The following is a 21983-nucleotide window of genomic DNA, read 5'->3' as shown; positions in this document are numbered from 1 at the left end:
ATAGCAGGAAATGGTTTTTCAGACACTTTCTGCAAGGCTTACAAAGGAGTTGAGCTTAGATGCTCATGTTCAGCAGAGATGGAGCATAAAGGATGTGCCACCCACCAGGAGGTGCACCAAACAGCCTCTCACATACTGAAGGAGAATATTGAAAGGTGCTGACAGTGAAAGTGGGGTTGGTCTCTTTTCACTGGTGACAGGTGAGGGGAAATAGACTCAAGCTGTGCCAGGGGAGATTTAGGATATCTGGATATCTGGAAAAACTTGTTTATGGAGGGGGTTGTTAAGCACTGGACTAGGTTCCCCAAGGAAGTTGTTGAGTCACCATCCCTGGATGTGTTGCAAAACCATTTGGATGTGCTGCTCAGGGATGTGGTTTAGTGGTTGGTCATTAGAGTTAGGGCAGTATGGTTAGCTTGTGGTTGGACTTGACAATCTTGAGGGTCTTTTCCAACCTGAGCAATTCTATGATTCTGTGATTCTTCGTGACGTGGTCCTTTCCCGCTGGGTGCATCACTCCCTTGTGTGATATTAGTGTTGGCAATGGGAGAGGTGGTGTCACGCAGACAGCGGTGGGAGGGCAGGGTCATTTGTGAGGAGGAGGTGGAAGCGATGGCTTTGTGTGCTCAGGTTCTGAGGAGGTGTGCATTTCTTCCTGGGGAAAAAGCCTTATTCAGCTCAGCGTATCCCCAGAACTATGTCAGTAGCTAGACACTCCTGCTAGCTGGCAGGAGGATGAGTGACCCTTCTCTTCCTCATCCCAGATCCCCATCTGTCGCAGCCCAGCGGAGACAACCTCCCACAGCCACCGCCACCGCCACCACCACACTCCCTCCGCACCCCGCCCGTTTTGAGTCTCTTTATCTCTTCGATTTTGCACACGTTGAGGACGTATCACGCTTCTCGCCATCGCTGCGGAGGAGGACAGAGCCACCATCCCCCCTCCAGGGGGATTCGCCCCAAAAAACCTCATCGAGAGCCCAGAGCGAGGACACGCACTTGTCCCCATGTCGCCCACTCCGTCCCCAGTCTCAGCAAGGCGCAACGAGCCCGGGCACCGCGCCGCAGCCCCGGATCCCGCGGGCCAGCCCCGCCATCGCTCATACAGCTAACCCGCCACGCCAAAGACGTGCCAGCGCCGCGCCGCCACGCCACCGAGACGCGGGTGACAGCGTGATGGCGCCTCGGAAGAGGGGACGGGAAACGGGAAACGGGGACGGGGACGGAGGGATGCTCTCAGCCCGCGGCCAAAGGGGGCACCCCGAGGACCGGACTCACTCCCCCCTGAGCTCTTGACGGCGTGGAAAAGCTGGAGGGGTGCAGGATGAGGGCTCGGTCCCCTCCGAGGGGATGGTGGAGGGATGAACTGGTGGCTTTCAGGAGTGCAATGGGGATTCGGGAGCTGGCTCGGTTTTCATGGGGATAAAAGGGGATCAAAACAGCGACAAAAGCCTAGGCTCCCCCCAGCAGCCCCTTGCAGAGCATCGTGGAGCCTGCCCCTCCAGCCAGCACCCAGCAGCACCCAGAGGAGCCTTCACCACCCCGTCCCCACGCCCCCACACTCTTTCAACCACGTTGGATACAGGGAATCGCCTCCATCAACATCTTTGTCTTACTCTTCAGCAAAATAAGAATAGCTTTGCCGTCCCCTTAGAGCTGGAGCCCCGCAGACCTGTCCCCTGCTGTCCCTGGCTGTCCCAATCCAACTCTGCTCTCCTCCCCGTCCCACCCCAGGCCCTGTTTTGTAAAGACAGCTCCTCTTGTCCCTGCCCAAACCCGAGCGCAGTATTTAATACCGTACGTCCTAGTATTCCAACTGTTGACATGCTGTATTTGAATTTTTTATAGATGTATATATATTAAAAAAAAAGAAACAAAAAAAAAAAAAAAAAAAAAAAAAAAGGAGGGAAGAAAAAAAATAAAAGCCCACACAGACACACGCACACACACACGCGCGCGCCAGGAGAGACGGTCTTCATTAAATGATCATTTCATGACCACTGGCAGCTCTGGGCGTTATTTCCCCTCCCCCGGATGGGTGGGTTCGGCTGTGTGCACAAAACCTGGCTTTCGGAGCACCTCGAGAAGGTGTAAGGATGGTGGTGGGCTGCCCACCCCTGGAAACCCATGGATGGCTGTCAGCACCCCATGTGCTGTGGTGGAGAAGTAGCTGGCTGCTACTTGTACCCATTCATGGGTAGTGTGTCCCCAAGCTCTGGCTGCATTCTGGTACCTCCTAGGGAGGTGGGAGGACACAGCTGTGGGCATCTCTAGAGGCAGGAGATGACACAGTCCCAATTAATGCACTTTCCTTGTCTGATTAATAATTTGACATCAGAAAGATGGCAATGGCCCAGATGCTTTGAATTAAATTTCCATGTGACAGTGCTGACAGGGATTGTTTGTGGGGACAGCGTCCATGGATAGCTTGGACTGAGGAGCAAGATGCAGTGCAATGGGGTCCGCTCCTCCATTTCCCCAGCATGTGCCCCAGTTTCCTGCCAGTGCAGTGGCTGCTGGGCACGTGTTCGTATGCACATGGAACACAGGCAGCTGGTCCCAGATCTGCGAACACCAGCAATCCCTTTGCCCTCTTGTTTTTCCAGGTCTTCAGGGGAGGAATGGGAAGGAAGCAGGCACACAGGAGCAGCCTGTGTGCTGCCCTCATCTTGGCCTTGCCTTTGCCTGATGCTGGGCCTCATGCCTTCCAAAAAATGGATGGATGGATGGATGGATGGATGGATGGATGGATGGATGGTTGGATGGATGGATGGATGGATGGATGGATGGATGGATGGATGGATGGATGGAGTTAACATGACCACAGCCCAGGGTTTTCACAGCCTTGAAGGCAGCACCAAGTGAGCCACCAGCTCCTACCAGGTTCTCGCTGTGATTTTTGCTGTGCTGAGGCTTTACCAGAGGAGAGCTCAGCCCCACGCAGCCCTGCCTCCTGCTCAGACAGCACTGCCCTGCATGCTGGCTTGGTTCACTGGTTAATGTCCCATTACCAGACAACATGCCTCCATCATTTATTAATGTTTCATTAGTGTTAAAAACATCTGGTAATTAATTATGCACTAATTATGGATTCACAGCATTAAAAGCCAGGGTAATCAACCATAGCAGATGGCTCTTGGGGCAGGGGGAAGAAGCATCTCTTCGCAGAGAAGAAAATGTCAGGCCCAGCCTTTGCCTGGGGGAAGTATCCCAGACAGACTGCCTTCATCTCCACCAGGCTCTCCCAGTCCGTGCTAAGGCTGACTAGGAACCAGCCACAGGCACATCGGCTCAGGCCTTTAAACAGAGAGGAAACCAGCCCCTCTCCAGCCATTTTAGAAACCAAAGGAGCAGTATTCCTGTACACAGGGATAATGGAGAGCGGTGGCTTTTGCGCCCAGTCCCAGGCACCCTCCATCACCTGGAGTCCCGCTGCCGGCTGCAGGAAGCTGTTTGTCAGCCCCTCCACCGTGCCTGTCTGCATCAAGCAGCAGTCCATAAAGCAAGGGGTGTTGTAAAAGCCCACTCACAGGGTGCCCCAGCGATATTGCCTACAGATGTGCAGAGATGTTTCTAACTCAGGAAGGTCCCCAGGGAGCATCCCTGCCAAGCAGAAAATCCATCCACTTAGCAGTATAAATCCATACAGGAAGAAAGAGGGAATTGCTGTGCTCAGAGAGCCCTGTGCATCGTATAACGTGAAATTTAATACATTAGCCAGGCAGAATGGGTCCCCACATCTTCCCAGCACATATGTGGCAGTAAATCCCACCTTAGGTGTTGCTTTCGGCTGTGGCTGATGTGAGAGCAGCTTTTCACTGCACTCCCCAGGCAGGCAGGCTCAGGAGCTATTTCCTGGCTGCGAGGCCATGTAAGAAGCAGAACACTGCCTCACTCAAGGGATGGGCTTAGCAGCCAACATATGGCTTCAGTGGGGTACCACGCTTTGGTGGATGGAGGAGGAGCAGCAGGCATGGTGGTTTGTGTTCAGGCTCTTGCAGAGCATCAGTCCCCCGATGAGAATGATAATGTAGAGGGGTAAAAAGCAGAAAGCACACCAAGACAGCTTCACAGACAGACCTGGGCATGCATCTGTCCTGTCAAACTGGCTGCAATGCAAGGTGGGATCTACCAAGCCAGCTGGCACGGGAGAGCTGCTGCTCTCTGGGGCAGGCATCAACCTGGTCTCCAAAGGGCAAACATAACAGCAAGAGGTAGGGAAAGAAGCATGAGCAGCAGCAGGAGCTGGAGGAGAGGTGGTGCTTGTGGTGAGAGGTGAAGAGCAACACCTACAAGTGGAAAAAATGCAAACTGATTCAATGTGATTTTGGGGATGCTTGGTCCCCAACATGCAACAGTCCCAAGTCCAGCAACGTGCAAGATCCCACCCAAAACCATGGGGCATATTTTTAAAATCTGCCTGCTGCTCCTGTGTCGACAGAGATACAGTGCCAGATGCCCTTGGCAGGTTGCAGCCCTCCTTCCAGGACTTTTCTCCCAGTGGCTCAGGAACAAGGTTCTGCTGCCAGGAAAGGCTTCTGCTCACTGCTGGTGATGCAGGAATGAGTTTGGGTGGTTCAGCTACCACTTCACAAAGAAGCAGATGGAGATGCAGTTAGTAGCCATGGAGGTAAAGAGATCCTACCTGGGCACCCTTACAATGATGCAAGGCAAAGATTTGTAGCAGCAGGAGGTGACGATCACAGCAAGTTGCCAGTGACAGCCTTGGAATGTCTGTTTTTGTTGGCTTCAGATCGGGACTTCAGGACTTGATATCTCTCCAAAAGAGGATATCTGTTGTCTGAAGAGCCTCAAAGGACACTCCTCTTCCTCATTTCCATCCTGAACAGAGCAGAGTCTGCCCTGGCACTGTGTTCCTGGTCCCCTGACACCTTGTTCTCCACTTCTATGCCGTCTCTTCCCTTTCAGACCAGTCCTGACACCTCCTCATCCCAAAAGGCAGCACAAATGGGCAGCACCCACCTCCTGCTGTCCCACATAATCTCCCTGCCTACTTTCAGTCTATCCCAGTGCCCTGATCAGGGTGACCTCCAGGATACATCTGCATACCCCAAAGCCTCCCCACATAAGAACACAGCAGCCGGACCCAGCTTGAGTGGCTCAGCTGCAGCATGCAGACCAGACCACACCAGTGTCCCCTAATAAGCAATTGACTCTTTTTCTCCCCTCCCTTTCAAGAAAAAGCCAAGCATTAATTTGGCTTCTGCCACTCTGTTTATCTAATAGCATCTCTGATTGATTGTCTTATTTATAACCCAGATCCGGTGTCTGGGCTGCTTGCAGAGACAGGGATGATTGATGGGAAGAAGACAGCCGGGAGAGGACTTAATGGAGCTGTGTGGCTGAGCAGCAGAGCAGTGGCTTAGGCATGAAATGTAAGCATCTCCCAGAAGTCTGGGCTCCTTTTCTCCTCCTGCACACGGTTCTCAGGGAAGATGCTAGGTGCTGGGAGAGAACATTGTGGCCAGGGATGGTGCTTAAGTCTCCTCCAGCAGCGTGAACAAGAATGGGCCAAGGGGACACAGCAACTTGTGCTGTTCACTGGATTCTTGGGCCAATCTGAATACATTCCAGGCCTCTGTCCCACCACCAAGAGCAGCTGTCCCCTCTGCAGGGTTAGCACATGGCTGACATCTTCAGGTCTCCAAAATGATGTTCAGCTTTGATCTGAGCCAGAGCAAAACCCTCATCTTGTTATGAAGTTCAGCTTAGGAAAAAAAAAGAAAAGAAAAAGAAAAAACAACAACCACCATATTGATTCAGTCAAAATATTTCACGGTTGTTTAACAGTCTTTATTTTATCTCTGATTGTAACAGATAATCTAATACAACCCTAGAGGAAAGCCAAACACAGAGTTCTTTCATGATGAGGGATCCCATCAGCCAATTTTGATGTGGCCAAGCCCCACCACTTTCCTTGTTTTTTGTTTTTCTTCCTTTCTTTTCACATCTGAAATTTGAGCAAAACCAAAGCAGCTTCACGAACATTCTTATTTGAGTAGAGAAAAAGAAACCAATTTGAGAATGAGTCTCTTGTCCACTGACATTTGGCACATTGGCATTCACACCACCAACACCAGGTAGCCTCTACTCAGTGCCTTTTGGTAGAGATCTGCCACTTTGGAGATAAAACCTCATAGAAAATCCTCCATACCATCCAACACAAGGAGAGTGGTACACATTCCTTTTGGGATCACCTCACCCTCTGGCTGAGGGGGTAGGAGGGGGCCAAGGTGGGGTGATCTGTGCAGGATATTCGAAGAGGCCATGACAGAGGGGCCCCTGAGCAGAGGGAGAGGAAGCAGCCTTTGATGTAGAATCTCTCCTTTTGCAAACACAATGAGTTGCAGAGGAGTTTTATAAACATGGCTATTGTTGCTCCATCCCTTTGGTGGGAACAGATGGTCCAAGCGCTCAGTTTGGCCCCCCTCTCTTTCCCTCACCCTCCACCCCCATTAATAAAACCCCAGCAAGTCCAGCACTGCTAAGGTTTTCCCAAGGGGGATCAATAAATAAATGTAATAACAACAAAGGGGCCCATGCAGACGAGATTCTGTTACAAAGAGGCCTCGGCCCCCCTCCTCCTTTCCGGGTGAGAGACATTGCGCACAGGCACTCCAGTTAGTTCGGGGAGAGGTTGCTCCATCCCCACTGTCTGCAAGGTCTTGATGAGCTGAGCAATATCTGGAAGTCAGGATGACAACTCTGATGCCACCTTGAAGCCTAGACCATGGGATGCTGATGGTATGTGGCTCTTAACTCCCCATGGGCATCTTCTTCCCTTTCAAAAGATATCTGATCACAATCTGGGGAAAGGCTTAGCCACCAACCCTGGATATATGGCAGGCAGATGTCCTCTTCTTTTAAGGTTTCCTGGCTAAATGGTTGCTCTTTTTCCAGCTTGATCACAGTAAGTACAGATCTCTGAGGAATCAGCATTCAGATTCTACTTCAGCTCAGTTTCTGTCTTGTTGCCTGATGCTGGAGGATGAGGCTGTTTTCTGACAGAGAAAAAGAAGTTGTGACTGCCACTTCCCTTGGTGGCATAGTGAGATTTTAGGCAGAGCTCAAGAACAGCAGTTTGCAGGAATTAAAACCAGACATATTTGCAGAAGGAAATAACCGAATTTCACCATATAGAAATCACCAAAATCCACAGTGCTACCGTGGGGCTGGAAAGGAGCTTCTCCAGGAAGATCATCAGGATTTGAACATGGCCAACAGCACCTCACTGGGCTCTGAATATTATACTCCGGCTCAAACACTCCAGCAGGTGGGTATCAAATGGGTTTTCCTTTGGCAAAGGATGAAACCCACTCTGTTAGAACTCTCCATAGACTTGTCTGCTGGGGAAGAGGCTCAGCTTGGAGCAATCCCAAAGGCACAGACCAATGGGCACTGCCTGGGCCTTGGCAGTGTGCAGGAGGGGCTGAGATGAGGGCTTGGTTCCACTGCCCCAGATACATCCCTGCTCCAGATAGGCTGCAGACAGCCATTGCACCACCTCCTCTTTGGCTGCTTCCATTGCCGGGATGTGGTGGAATGTTGTTTTTATCTTTGGAGAACTCCTGCAGCTGGGGGTCAAATGGACAAAACATGTCTCATGCACATCCCCCCACAGCCCCTAGCCTCGCTCCCCCTTTGAGCTACCCTGGGATTCCTCCCCTCCCAGCCCCTCACTCATAAAAAAATTGAAACTCTTGATATCATCTCCCATAAATGCGGATTTCAGGCCCCGTCAGTCACCAGACACGTCCCACAATCTGCGTTGGCTGCAGACAGCTGGAGGGGCTTGTGGAGGACCAGAATGACTTCACACCACCTCCCACGGACTGGGGTTACCCAGAGGGTTTGTTGCAGGGAGGGAAGTGCTCAGATCTTTTTCTACCTCACCGCCCCATCCGCTGCCACCACACCATGCCCAGCGCACATCAGGATGGGAACTGGTCCAAAGGATGGTCCAGACACCATCCTGACGCACTCAGGACATGGATGTTGTCCCCATGAATACAAGCAAGACAGCTGGCCCAAGCTGCGGTGCCGGTGAGGTTTATGAGGGCTGACCCCTCACACTGAGCGCCTGGGGCAGGATAAATCCCGCTCCGCCTTGGAGTGCAGGTGCACGGGGCTGACGGAGAGGGGAAGGGCCTGCAGATGCAGGGGGGACCCTGCAAGGGGGAGCGATGCGGTGCTTCAAGTCCTTCCCATCTGCTGAGCAGAGGGAGCAAGGTTGGGGGCACAACTGGGAGATGGGGAGGACGCAGCACATACTGGGAACTCGTCACAGCTGGGGAAAGCAGCCCTGCTCTGCAGGGATGGGATGGAGCCGTCCGATACCAAAAGATGTCTCTAGGGATGTCTGCTCCAGAGCAGGGAGCTACACTAGAGCCCAGTGCATTGCTCTGTGGGTGCACTTGGCCCAGGAAGCCAAAAGACCTGCACCATGCTGGTACGTAGGTTGCTCTAAAAGTAATGCCTCTTACTGTTCCCATGGAAATTACAAGAGAAACACAAAACACAATAGCACTACTTGATAGAGCAAATTCTCAGCTACAAAATGCTATTTTTCAACATAGTCACCACCATTGGCCAATTCGCATTGACAAACTGATTGTAACACTCTTCATTTCATGGTATGACAGCTGTGCTTGGCCATCTGGAAAGTGGTTTGTCTCTCACTTTGCTGTCACCACTGCTGAAACACATCACTGTGCTAAAATCCACTGTTCGGTCTCCATAAATGTTCAGCAAGCATCAATAAATGTCAGTGGGTGCCAGTTTTTTCCATAGGGAGGAATTCAATGGCACACCTTTGCTTCATGTACACTTCCATGTCAGCGTGTCTCAGTGTTTGAGAAACTATTGAGATTTGCACTGAGAAAGATGCCTGAAAGCAGATACAGCCCACAGTCCTGCCAGCATCACCTCAGGCAGTGTGTTTGGCCATGCTGGAACATGGGATTATTGAGTACAGGATAGAGAGCTCTGTAAGAGCAATCGGGATGTCAGGTTACATCCCACCTCCCATTTCATGTAGTGCTCAGGAGCCAAGCAGGGGGGAGGAAGACTTTCTCCAAGTGAATTATAATCATGTTTTGTTGTTTTGTTGTTTTTTTTTTAATAACACAAAGCAGCTGGCTGAGCTTAATGGTGGATAAATACCCAGCACACAGCACCTAACTGATGACAAGTGTGAGCCCAGCTCTGGATTCTTTGAAGTCAGCGCATCTTCATGCTCTCAGCAGTTTGGGGGCTCAAACCTTCTGTGCATGCCTTCTGCCACCACGTGGATAATTTATGGACTTGGTAAGCTATCCAGAAACTCCTCTGTGCACCGCCAGCATCAGCCCAGTCCAGCTGGTCAGGTCATGTTTGCTTCCCATGGAGCATGGTATTGCATGAACCAGCTCCAAAAGAAAATGTTTTTCTTGACGTTTAAATCACATTCATGGGCCCTCAGCTGTAAGATGGCATCGTTTCTCAAGGTACACCCTCTAGTGCATACCACCTACCCTGCCCCACCAGCAAGCCACTGACTGACAAATGTGCGCACACTTTAATTACAGCACTGCAAAACCTCCTCATGCTGTTTCGTTGGATAGCTCATCTATTTGAGGAGCTGGAGCAGCACTTACTCAGCTTAGCAGCACAAGTCTCTGGATTTTCAGGCCTTTAATATTCACTCTGATCTGTTCATAAGTTATTCATAGGGTGTGGGAAATGCTTCACAAGAGAACTCGCTCCAAATTGCGAGCACTTCTGAGGCATCTTGCAATCTGCTTGTGCAGAAAAAGGAGGGAAAAATAATAAATAAATGATTATTTACAAATTATTTACTTGTCTCCACTAATCTCCATGCTGTTTACCTGGCAGCAATCTGAAGTCAGGAACAATTAGAAAAGACTCTCCTCGCATATCAGTGGCTGGAAGTTCTGCCACACGGGGGAGAAGAAAGCCGATGCAGCAGACGAGCGAGGAGGAGCTGGTTTTGGCTGCCATTAATGATCATCAGGTGCAGTCTTGCTTGTCTCCACACTCCAGAAGGAGCCGATATGGACAAAGCCTCCTCCTGCCATCATCTGCTCAGCCAGCAGACCTGTCTCCAAAGTGTCCCTTTTTGCATGTCATCTGTACAGGCAGCCAACAGCCCCCTGACATAGCTCACTGCAATGGACGTCCCCCAGAATCTGTCCACAGGAGGCAACAGCAGCAATTTAGGAATGTCTTTATTGCTCCAGTTCACCATGAGTCAATCCAGTGCCTTAAAGCATATTGAGAGTCACTGGGATCTGCAGAAGATGGTCAGGTCTTGCTAGAAGGCAACTCCTTGCTCCATGGGGGTCATGAATTTGTGGGGAACACTGTGAAGAAGGTCTCTGGCATGAGCTGTGTAGCAGAACTTGACAGGATGAGAAGCCTGGCTCATTCTGGTGTCACCAGTGGGGGGAAATCATGAACACAGCCCGTGTGTCACCCCAAAAAAGCAGAGGGGAGCTACCTTGGGGCAAAGCCATCCCAGCAGGCAAGGGCTACCCATGCCAGGCAATGGAAAGAACCTATCCTCCTTTCAAAGAGCATACTTCCATCTCCATCTCCCACAATAAAACAGAGTCATGGTGAAGAGGGATGAGGAGCAGCAACCTTAATATGTAGGTGTTTGTTAGGGAAGGAAATGGGAGGAGACAATCTGGCAGTGTTGGGACAGTCAGGCAGGCTGGGGACTACTCATAGTCAGCTGGGTTGACATATCCTGCAGATCTCCCCACACTTCATTCCTGTTCTGTTGCTTAGGGTTTATCAATTCCCTCCAGCTGATCCAGTATCCTTACAGGCCAGTCCTGGAGCACTCTGTGCAGAGGTAGCTCTGGAAGGAGACTCAGGATGCCTTTAGGATGGTGAGGGGTGTGCAGATCAGGAAATGATGGCTGAAGCTTGAGCTTGGACTGCTGCTGAGAGATGACAAAGCATAAAGCTTGGGTGATGATTTAACCAATGTGCTATGAACCCATGCTGCAGAATGGTGACCCACAGGAGGCAGAATGACACAGTGTCAAAAGGATTGATTAGATGCACAGACAGGGGAGAATGAAGTCAGATTATCCAGCCCTGCAGTATCCAGGCTGCAGTCCACTGTCAGGTCAATGGGCATGCAGCAATGCTGGAGCTGGTAGAGACACGGGTAACAAGTCCAGCTGCAAACACCTGGATTTGCAGCCCCTCTTGTCATTGGCTTGAGGAAACAATGCAGCTGAGAGGCAAGAGGAAAGAAAGATGTGGAAATGCCTGTAGGCCCCTTGGCCAGCACGTGGATCCAGCAGAGAGGGATTTGCACCTGGCTGGGAGCTGGCAGCAGTTTACTCGTTCACACCAGCCTGCTGATCTCCCTCCACAGCCCCCCAGAGCCCAGCTCTCTGGTGTGAGATGAACACTGAGCAAATACCCCTTTTTTTTCCTGCCACAATAACCCTCTTTAACTTTTCAACTTATCACCTGCACAGAGGTTTATAACATTTTCAAGCTAATGGCGTCTCCAGTAATGATACTGCAGATGTACAAGCTGCATCCTGGGATGAATAAATTATAGGAGGCAGAGTAAATTGCAATGGGAAGGACAGCAGCTGCAGGATGGAAACAGATGGCTCGCTGCGCGTCACAGCTTGCTCTCAGTGCAGGGTATGTTCCCAGGGATGGCCTTTTCCTGGTGGCCCTGACAACCACCTGTGCACACCTGAGGCTGCAGGACCCCGGAGCAGCAGCAAAAGCTCCAGCCAGTGCTGAGCTGCACTGAATGCTGCTGCGTGGCTTGGCGGTGGGGTGGCTCAAAACTGCCTCTGTCCCAGAACTGCTGCCCTTGTGCATCCCAAAGGACCACTGGGACTGAGTTTGGTCCTTCTGCTCTGCTCTGCTCCAGTATTGCCAGTGTGATACCCTCAGCCCCAGTGGCTGGGCTGGTGCTGGCAAGTCCTGGCAATTCACCCCACAGCTTGGTGTTGCCCAGAATCATCAGTTCCCTGCAAAGTTCTGGAGAGCAGCAAGATGTTGCCAGGTTGTAGTGCTTTCTTCCCTCTTCTGCATTCCACCAGCCAAATCCTTCTGCAAAGCCACCATGCTAAATGCTGACCAGTGTGTCAGTATTAGTGCTCCAAAGCAATTTCCAGTGTGTCTTGGCCGACATATTGGTTGCACTACAGTTTTCTGCATGTCTCCATGTTAGGTTGCACTCAGTGACTCACAGAGAAAGAAGCTGGGCATCTCTAGAGATAAAAACAAGCTATCCCCTAAAGAAAAACTTGAAGTCTGTTCCTCTTTATGAACTTAGGGAGCCCAGCCCAGCATGGCAAAGAACTGTCTGCTTGGACTTCTGCAGCAATCAGGGGTGGACTGAAGAAGCAGATGATAGCTCCTGCACCTGTCCCCATCCAGGAAAGGAACCTCCAGCATGTCCTTGGCTAGAGTCACCTTTATGCTGGACAGTCAAGCAGAGCTAGATCCACACTGATCACCTCCCAGCACACCAAAGTGTACTTCCTTCCCCAGGACTGCAGGAACCCAGCCACCTTCAGCAAAAACACCAAGCACCAGTGCCAGCAGGGTTTGCTCCTTTCCAGGCATCCCCAAATGCTGCCTGAGCTCACACTAGAGGCAGAAGATGCACAAGGAGATGCTCTCTATGTCTGCCCCAGTCACCCACAAGGTCCCATCCAGGCTCCTTGGATGCTCTCCAGCTGCAAAGCCAGGGCACACGCAAGAGTCATTTCCAAGTCCTGGGAATATGGGATGCAGTTTCATCAGGGCTGCAAGATTAGGGTAAGCACAACTCTGGGAGGGGATGGGGTCACCTTTTCCTTTGTCTGAAGAAAGTTTTACTGCACTCCATGACACCGTCTCACTCCGCTTTCTTTCACAGTTTCACTGCCTCATTCCAGAGTGATTGCACAGGCAAACGTGTCCAAAAGCAGATGGATCCGCTAAGCATTTCTTTGTTGCACATTATCTCATACAGTTTGGGTGTAATAAAACTTCTAGGCAGAACAAATCTTCAAGCTTGTGCCGTGCCTTATTTTTAGCTGCGAAGTATGTCTGTTTTAGAGCTCCTAATCCCTGGCTTGGTTGTAATTTATGGAGCAAGCTCTTGGCTCAGTTAGGCCAGAAGATTTGCAGTAAAACTTTTATAAGTTGCAGAGATGAATCCCATGGACTCTTGCAGTCTCAGGAGACTCTCCTCCAGAAGTGTGTTTTGCTGAGCACTCCCTTGGTGTGGGAGTACGCTCAGGCAAGAAAGCGTCAGATGGCTGAGAATAAATTGTCCTCACTATCGTCACAATCTGCAAATTGCCTGGGAGGACAAATCGGAGGAGTCCACAGCTTTCCTGGCCTCACACATGCCAGGGATAGACATGAAAGCCCCCACTCAGCAACCTGAGGTCTGCGCCCTTTACCTGGTGCATGGAAGCACTGAGGGTTGAACTGTGTTATCAGGCTGTGCCAGGTGGTGAGGTGCCTGAGCAGGAGAGTGGTAACTTGTAAGCACCACACCAGCTTTCCTGGAATTAGTGGGGTGACTGTTTACTCAGTACTGCAGGGAAGCCTGTGTGTACATGGCCTTGAAGCTTTTATAAGGGACAAGACTGGGGCTTAGGTACAGGAGCGCTAGCAAATGTCTTTTCCCTCACTGCTTTGGGCTTCACAAGGTAGGAGTTTTCAGGATGGAGCACTATGTTCTGCTTTGCTGGAGCTATGTTGCTCAGGAAAGTCCAGGCATGGAGAAGGGGAGAGGGATCATGCCATGGGAACCACCAGCCAAAACACAGACCCACAGCTGTGTCCCCAGCTCACACATCCAATTCTTGCCTGCAGCATCAGTCCTGGCTTCTTTGAAGCTTCCTGAAGCTGGCAGCTCCCCATGCTCCACCCCTGAGGTGCGTGCCTTCGGTCCAACAGCTGGAAGCCGCTGTGGGGTTGCTCAGCAGGGACTCTGGTGATTCACCATCTGTGCACCACACTGTGCCAGGGTGATGCTCCGTTTGCTGTGGTGCTTAGATTCATGCAGCCCCAAGCCCTTCATATTCACATGAGTACTTTTTCTGAAGAGAATGAATGCATCCAGGAAATGTAAAGGAAAGAAGGTCAGATGTAGAGAGGAGATGATGTTGCAATTCTACCTAACTTTATAACCTGAACAGGTACTAAGGCTATCTGGGTAGACTCTCCCTATGCTTCAAGGATGGAGCAACTTTGATGTAAGAGGTATCCTTGGGATGGGACAGCTTGCTGGTGCCACTGTGTGCTGTTGCAGGGGATAGGATGGGTCTTTCTCAAATGTCTCCATGTTGTTTATTCAAGGATAAAGCTGAACTTATTTTCTTTGCACTTTTTCAGATACTCTTTGGCAAATGCAGATGCAGAGAGCAGAGTTTGTCCTATCACAGCCCATTGGGAGCTGAGTGCTGGGCTGGGAAGTGAGTGCCTGAGGCATCCTACTCACATAGCCTTGACTCTCATCCTGGCCCTCTCCCAGAGATGTCCCAGTGCCCATTGGAGGTCTTCCCCAGAGAAGAATGCCTGGTGCTGCCTGGAAAAAAATGGAAAATTGCCCTGTGCATTTCTGTCTCTAACAAATAGTATTCATAGTGAGGGGTGATAACCAGATTAGTAGCAGGGTCCTGCATAAACCATCCCCTCTGCATTCATCCCCTGTGTGCCAGCTGCTACGGCCACCATCCCCGGCCCTTGTGGGAGCAAAGTCAGTCTCCCATCACACAGGAGAGCCTCTGGTTCCCATGCCATCCCCTCCCCGATCCAGTGAGGTGATGGCACAGACACACTGCTCAGGGATCCCCAAAGAGATGTAGGCAGCAGTGCTCTACAGGCTGTGATGCAGTCAGCAGGACAGCTGCAATGCTAGAAACACAAAGCCAGGGTGCCTGCTAGAAGTGCAGCCTTTTGGAGATGGAGAAAACAGGGCAGTTCAGACTGTAGATCTTCACCTTCTCTGTTCTCTGCACAGCTTTAACACTCCACTGTGGTACGGAGGAGTCCTGCCTGCCCTTGCAGGATGTGCAGCAGTTTGCAGAAGCTGGCTGCAGCGTGCAAGCCCTGCTATGTTCTGCTGCAGTGCTGGCAGCGGTCTGCACTGCCATCGCATGGTTGTTCTGCTGGCTGGGTGCTGCGGGGCTGCTGTCGGGCTGCGTGGCTTTGGGGCAGCTGTGGGGAGGAGGAGTCTGCAGCTCCCACATCAGCCAGCAGCACCTGCATCGATGGGTCATGGTCCTGTCCTGACACACATCTCTCAGCAGCACCAGCATTCTCAGCGGAAACAAACTGCTCACAGATAATGTGCACCCACGGATTTTGGCTGTGCTGCAGGATGGTTGTAAAGCCTGCATTACATCTCTGAACACTGATGCGTTTGTGAACATGTGCCACCCAACTGCTTTCCTCTACCTGGAAATTGCAGCAGGTACTCTGCGTTGGAGCAGCGCACTGTGTCTCTCCATAAGGAAAGAGTGGTTTCTGTAGGGGATATATCTCCCCTTCTTCCACTTGAACCACATCAACTTCTCCTCCTGATTCCAAGAACCAGACCATTTCCAGCAGCCAGCTGGAAACCAATCAGACGGTAAATCCCAGGGACTTACTGGTGACACTTTTTACAGCATAAATCCCTCATTTCAGTTTACTGACCTCCTCATCTTTCCCGTGCTCTGTGCTCACAATCACCTACTCATGCTCTTGTGAATGGCACCCACAGTCAAGATGCTGCTTAACAAAGCCAGTTGTGCTCAGGAAAACTGCTCTAGGTGCACAGTTTGTCCTCCTGCTGTACAGGTGCTTTGGTACCAACAGTACTTCAGGTGCCCCCAAGCTGTCTGTGCTTTCCCAGTGATCCTAAATGGTCTAAGCAGAAAATATGATGTCTGCCTCTGAATCACAACTTGCTGATGCCCACAGACAATTGTTCCTCTGACAGCAGGGCACTAAACTATACCCTCTGCATATCCTACAGACTTGTAGAACATGTGCTTCTTCCTAAATGATGAGCCCAGGTGTAAGCATCAGCTTTTTCTTGTGTCTCACCTAAGTCTCCCTTGCTGTTGTACAGCCAGAGCAATTCCTCCTGGTGCAGGGGGTGGCTGTCACTCCCCCCTATTTACATACAGGTGGGTGCTCTTCATCCATACCTGGCCCTGCTGAAGGGGTGCTTGTTGTTTTTACCTGGTCCTCACCTCCTCTGCTACCTCTCAGCTCAACATCCATCATTTTCTGTGGGCAGATGCTCTGTATCATACTCCTCCCTCCATCCCAGACATCCTGTTCTGCTTGGAGCACTGCTCTGGGCTGCTCAAAAGCACTGATTGAGCTGGATACTTCTCCTTTTTCTGGATAAAAATCTGCTGCCTAAAGCACTATCCTGAAAAAAAACAAAGTGTGGAAGGAGTTTGAATGGCAACGGAGTGTCGTTTGGCCCCACTTTGGAAATCTCTGTCTCGGAAGTCTGCCTCATGATGCCCCCTCAGCTAACATGGGGCAGCATGTGGTCCCTCTCCTAGCCTCAGTCACAGTCCTTGGGACATGCTGTCAAACACCATGTGGGGTTGCAGGAAGGACAGCTGTCAGTGTGCCAGCACTGAAGATATCAGCATGATCCCAGGACCCCGCATGGAAACGTCTCAAAGGGAGCTCAAAGAGGCTTTGTTGGGCAGTGAATGCCACTTTTTCTTGGACCTCTGGCTTTGCCTCCAATAGCCTGCAGGCAGCATCAGGATGAGGAACCAGCAGCTTCAGACACCCAAAGGGGTGAGCTGAGGCAATTGGGTTTATTTAGCCCAGAGAAAATGGAGTTCAGGGGAGAACTGTCTAAAATTACTGCAAAGGAAGTTGGAGAGATGTTCAGGTTAGTTTCTTCTCCCAAGCAATGAGCAACAGGAAGAGAGGAAATGGCCTCAGGAGGGGTTTAGGTTGGATATTAGGAAAATTCTTCACTGAAGGAGTTGTGAAGCATTGGAACAGGCTGCCTGTGGAAATAGCCAAGTTCCCACTCTGAGAGGTACTTAAAAGATGTGTAGATGTGTTGCTTAGGGACATGGGGTAATGGTGGATTTGGTAGTGCTAGGTTAGCTGTCAGATTTGATTATGTTAGAGGTTTTTTCTTTTTCAACCTAAGTGATTCTATTATTCTATTATTGTGTTCATCTTCTTTATATTTTCTCTGCTCCAAGCATAGCTATGCTGTTTTTTGCTTTGGATGATTCCCTTCCCTTCCCTTCCCTTCCCTTCCCTTCCCTTCCCTTCCCTTCCCTTCCCTTCCCTTCCCTTCCCTTCCCTTCCCTTCCCTTCCCTTCCCTTCCCTTCCCTTCCCTTCCCTTCCTTTCCCTTCCCTTCCCTTCCCTTCCCTTCCCTTCCCTTCCCTTCCCTTCCCTTCCCTTCCCTTCCCTTCCCTTCCCTTCCCTTCCCTTCCCTTCCCTTCCCTTCCCTTCCCTTCCCTTCCCTTCCCTTCCCTTCCCTTCCCTTCCCTTCCCTTCCCTTCCCTTCCCTTCCCTTCCCTTCCCTTCCCTTCCCTTCCCTTCCCTTCCCTTCCCTTCCCTTCCCTTCCCTTCCCTTCCCTTCCCTTCCCTTCCCTTCCCTTCCCTTCCCTTCCCTTCCCTTCCCTTCCCTTCCCTTCCCTTCCCTTCCCTTCCCTTCCCCCCTCCCCTTCCCTCCCCTTCCTTCCATGCCCTGCCCTTGCCCTTGCCCCTGCCTTTTTTTCCTTTCTTGGCTTTTGAGAGTGTTCTTTTCCTGGAAGAAAATCAAGTTTATGGAGCTGCTGTAGCAAAGCAGCAGATGGACGGGCCGCTACCGGCAGAGGGCAGCCGCAGCCCGAGCTCGCAGCCGGGAAAGCTGCCGGTTCGTCGGGCACCGCGGGGGCTGCTCCTGCTCCCATTGCCTGCCCCCCCTGAGCACCTCCGGGTCCACCATGGGGGGCTTCTGCCCCATGCCCATCGCCGAGGTCAGTCCCCATCTTTCAGCAATGCCACGATGCCAAGGGGTGCAGCAGGATGAAGAGTATTCACAGCATCACGGCATGCAGAGTGGCTCTACAAGGGATTAACCCAGAGTGTAGCTGGGCAGGAGGTTGTTGGCTGGATGGTGGCACTCAAAGAGCTGTCGTCAATGGCTCAGTGTCCAAATGGAGAACAGTGACAAATGGCATTTCTCAAAGGTCCATATAAGGACCAGCGCTGTCTTTGTTGGTGACCCAGACAGAGGTACTGAGTGCATCTTCAGCAAGTTTGTGGATAACATCCAGCTGTGTGGTGAGTCCAACATCCCTGAGAGAGGGGATGGACAGGCTCAAGCAGCTAGGCCATGCAAACCTTATACAGTTCAACAAGGCCAAATGCAAGGAGCTGCACTTGTGTAGGGGCAGTCAGTATAGGGTGGGAGATGAATGGTTGGAGAGCAGCACTGACTGAGAATGACCTGGGTGTGATGTTTGATGGAAAACTCAATGTGAGCCAGCAGTTAGTCCAGAAATCCAACTGTATCCTGTGCTGCATGAAATAGATAGTGAACAACAGGGTGAGAGAGGTGACTGTCCTCCTCCACTCTGCTTCATGAGGACCCACCTGCAGTAATGCACCTATCTCTGGGGCTCACAGCACAAGAAGGACATGGACCTGTTAGAGTGAGTCCAGAAGAAGGCCACTGGATTGATTAGAGGGTAGAACAGCCCTGCTGTGAAGATGGACTGAGGGAGCTGAACTTGCTCAGCCTGGAGAAGAGAAGGCTCTGGGGAGACCTTGTTGCAGCCTTCCAGTACCTAAAGGGGGCTTAAGGTACTGGAAATATGGGGAGGTACTCTTTGTGAAGGATTGCAGTGATTGGTCAAGGGTTAACAACTTTAAACAAAAATAAAGGAGACTTAGATCAGACATTAGGAAGAACTTTTTTCCTGCAAGGGTGGTGAGGCACTGACACGGGCTGCCCAGAGAAGCTGTGGGTGCTCCATCACTGGAGGTGTTCAAGGCCAGGTTCAATGGGACCCTGGACAACCTGATCTAGTCAGTGGCAACCCTGCCCAGGACAGTAGGGTTGGGACTACATAACCTTTAAGGTCCATTCCAACCATAGCTGTTCTTTGGTTCTATTGAAAGTCCCTAATGGCACTGGGAGCTAGCCCATAAAACATTGCCTGGAAAGGAGAGACTCCCTGGTCTCCTCCTCTCTTTATTCTGGCTGTTTTATTTCATTTCTCTTCAGTCTCTTTTTGCAAAATTAAGCATGATATCAAGAGAAGATCAAGGATGGATGAGCAGTGCCCTGGTACAGCAGATACTGGGGAGCCCACTAAATCACAGCATCTATGGACCTATGAGGGCAAACTGCATTTTAGGGTGCATGGAACATAGTCAGCTGAGCAAAAGAAGTGATTCTCCCACTATATCTAGTGTTGATGTGGGCTCACCTTGAATGTTGCAATCAATTTTCTCCGTGTTAAGGTCTTTGAAATTTTTCAAAAGAGGGCAGCAAAGCTTGTAAACCAGCTGGAAGGCTGGAGAGAGTAAGGACATTAGGTTTGAAGAAAAGGAGACTGAGGGGTGACCTCATAGCTGGCTGCAACTTCCTAAGGAGGGAAAATGGAGAGGGAGGGGGTGGTCCCTTCTCCCTGGGAACCAATGCCATGATACAGGGGAATGGCCACAAAGTGGCATCAGGGAGGTTCATAATGGACATCAGGAATATGTATTTACTGAGAGGGTAACCAAACACTTAAAAAAGGATTTTAGAGGAGTGGTTGATGTTCCTACCCACCAGTGTTGAAGAGCCATTTAGATAATGCCCTCAGTAACATGCTTTAATTTTGGCTAGCCCTGAAGTGGTTAGGCAGTTGGACTTGATATTTCTAAGTCCCTGACAACTATTCTATTCTATTCTATCCTATCCTATCCTATCCTATCCTATCCTATCCTATCCTATCCTATCCTATCCTATCCTATCCTATTCTATTCTATTCTATTCTATTCTAGAATAAGAATTAGCAAAGAATTAGCAAAGAATTAGCAAAGAATTAGCAGAGCTGGCTGAGAGGCACAGAAGAAGTATCCCTTGCCAGAGAATGCAATTGTCCCAGGAACAGCAGAATCCCTTTGATTGTGCTGATTTTGCTTGGGAAATTGAGTTATTTTGCCAAGTGACTAAGGAATAGGGACACAAGTGATGTATCTATGGGTTTAAATTATCAAAAGCCAACTTGTAGTCACTGGTGTCTTTGGGAAGCAGCCAAATCTCATCCCTGGGCAGGAATCTCTTGGGGTAGCTGTGTGTACAGCATCCAGCCACCAGGGCCCAGTATGGGGGAGATGCTGCCAGGAGAGAAATCCAGCCTGCACAACAGGAGGGAGGAGAGGTGGAGTCCAGCAGCGTCCAGGCATTACGGTCAGCCTTTCTGGAAGGAAACATTCAAGTTTTCCTTTGGAAATAATTTCTCATGTTCCACTTCGGTTGTTGCTTGCTATCTCACACTATAAATACCATTTCATCAGCAAGTCAAAATCAAATATTGCCATGTTCCTTCACTGAGCTCTTCCTTGGACATTCTTTTGGTGGAAAACACAAAGGCCAGAAGGCCAAAACTGAGCAAAACTAACATCGATCTCTAGAAACTCTTCTTCCACACTGCTCTCTGTGCCCTACACAGATTTTTCCATCCCAGTGGCCAATGCACGGGCACACAGAGCCTTCAGCAAAACACGAGATGAAGGAAGAATAAAGGGGAAGGAGCTGGAGGCTGTGCAATGGAAGAGAACTGCCAAATCACCGTGGATTGTAGGCACTGGCTTGGCTCCCCCTGTTTATTGTCTTGATGGCGCTTTTCCCCTTTAATAGCCAGGCAGCCCAGTGAGCCACATGGCTCTACTTGTGAGCAGGGATGAGGAGCCCTCCAAGTGCTGGCAAGTTTGCTCTCATGTCCCCAGGTTTCTGGCTGTTGTTTCTGCCCTGACATCCCTCCATGCCAGCCCAGCCCTTGCTGCTGCCGATCAAGCCCTGGCAAAGGGCAGCCCCTATAAATAGCAGAGTGCACAGTATCTCTTCTCTCTGCCACCCCTCTTCAGCTGCGAGCTTGCCTCCAGTTTGCAGCATGGAACATTTGGCGTGCTGCCATGCACAGCGGTGGGAGCAGCTGAGTTTGCTGGAGGAAAGAGCCAGGTTTATTTTATTGTCATCCTTACAGCAGCTGTGGTATTCTCTCCAGGACGACAGCAGCAGGGCTGAAGGTGGAACTGTTGGTCATGAGCACTGAGCTGTGGGATCCTGCATGCTTCCTTCTCTTGGCTGGTGGAGGTAGATGAAGTGAAAATTCTGGAGTAATGGTACAGCTCTGGAAACAAAGCAGAATGCTCATTGCAGTTCTGCAGAGGTGAAGACATGAGGAAGATGTGGAGTTACAGGAAAGAAGCAGACAGACTCTTTAGCAGGGTCTCTTGTGATAGGACAACAAGAAACGGTTTCAAGCTTAAAAAGGGTAGATTTAGGTTAGATACAAGGAAAAAGTCTTTTACAGTGAGGGTGGTAAGGCACTGGAACAGGTTGCACAGAGCGGTGGTGGATGCCACATTGCTGGAGACTTTTAAGGACAGAATGGATCAGACTATGAGCAACCTGATCTAGCTGTGCATGTCTCTATCTATTGCAGAAGAGTTTGACTAAATGACCTTTAAATATCCTCTCCAACTGTAAGGATTCTATGATTCTACGTGATCTTGCTAAGAAATCCATGTGCCGGTGTGGGTAATATATGGAGTGGCACCAGGCTGGGCATCTGCCAGCAGTCTCTCCTTGCGTGGTGTGGCTGGCCACAGCTGGGACAGGACATGCTGCTAACAGGCAGGATGAGCTTTGCATGGCATGGAGCATCCTGCCATCCCGTTCCAGTTGCAGGACAGCAAGATGAATCGGAGCAGAGCAGAGCTGGCACGGTGGGA

At 50.6% G+C, this 21983-nt stretch overlaps 1 protein-coding gene across 4 annotated transcripts in view; it reads left to right on the top strand.

Annotated features, from left to right (window-relative positions):
* CNTFR (ciliary neurotrophic factor receptor) overlaps positions 1–1863 on the top strand; it is a 169019-nt gene extending 167156 nt beyond the window's left edge. For 3 of the 4 annotated variants that reach the window (XM_090130557.1, XM_090130558.1, XM_090130559.1), the window contains one exon: positions 765–1862. In XM_090130557.1, coding sequence (XP_089986683.1) covers position 765 — 1 coding nt within the window. In that variant the 3' untranslated portion in view covers positions 766–1862. Of the gene's footprint in view, positions 1–764 lie in introns of all 4 variants that reach the window. The other variant, XM_090130556.1, reaches the window with a different exon arrangement.
* The last annotated feature ends 20120 nt before the right edge of the window (positions 1864–21983 follow it).

This window comes from Phasianus colchicus, chromosome Z (assembly GCF_987193195.1).
Source record: "Phasianus colchicus chromosome Z, bPhaCol1.hap1.1, whole genome shotgun sequence".
In the NCBI taxonomy this organism is placed as follows: Eukaryota; Metazoa; Chordata; class Aves; order Galliformes; family Phasianidae; genus Phasianus; species Phasianus colchicus.
The sequence above is the reverse complement of the archived record's forward strand: the minus strand, read 5'-3'. Positions and strand labels throughout refer to the sequence as shown.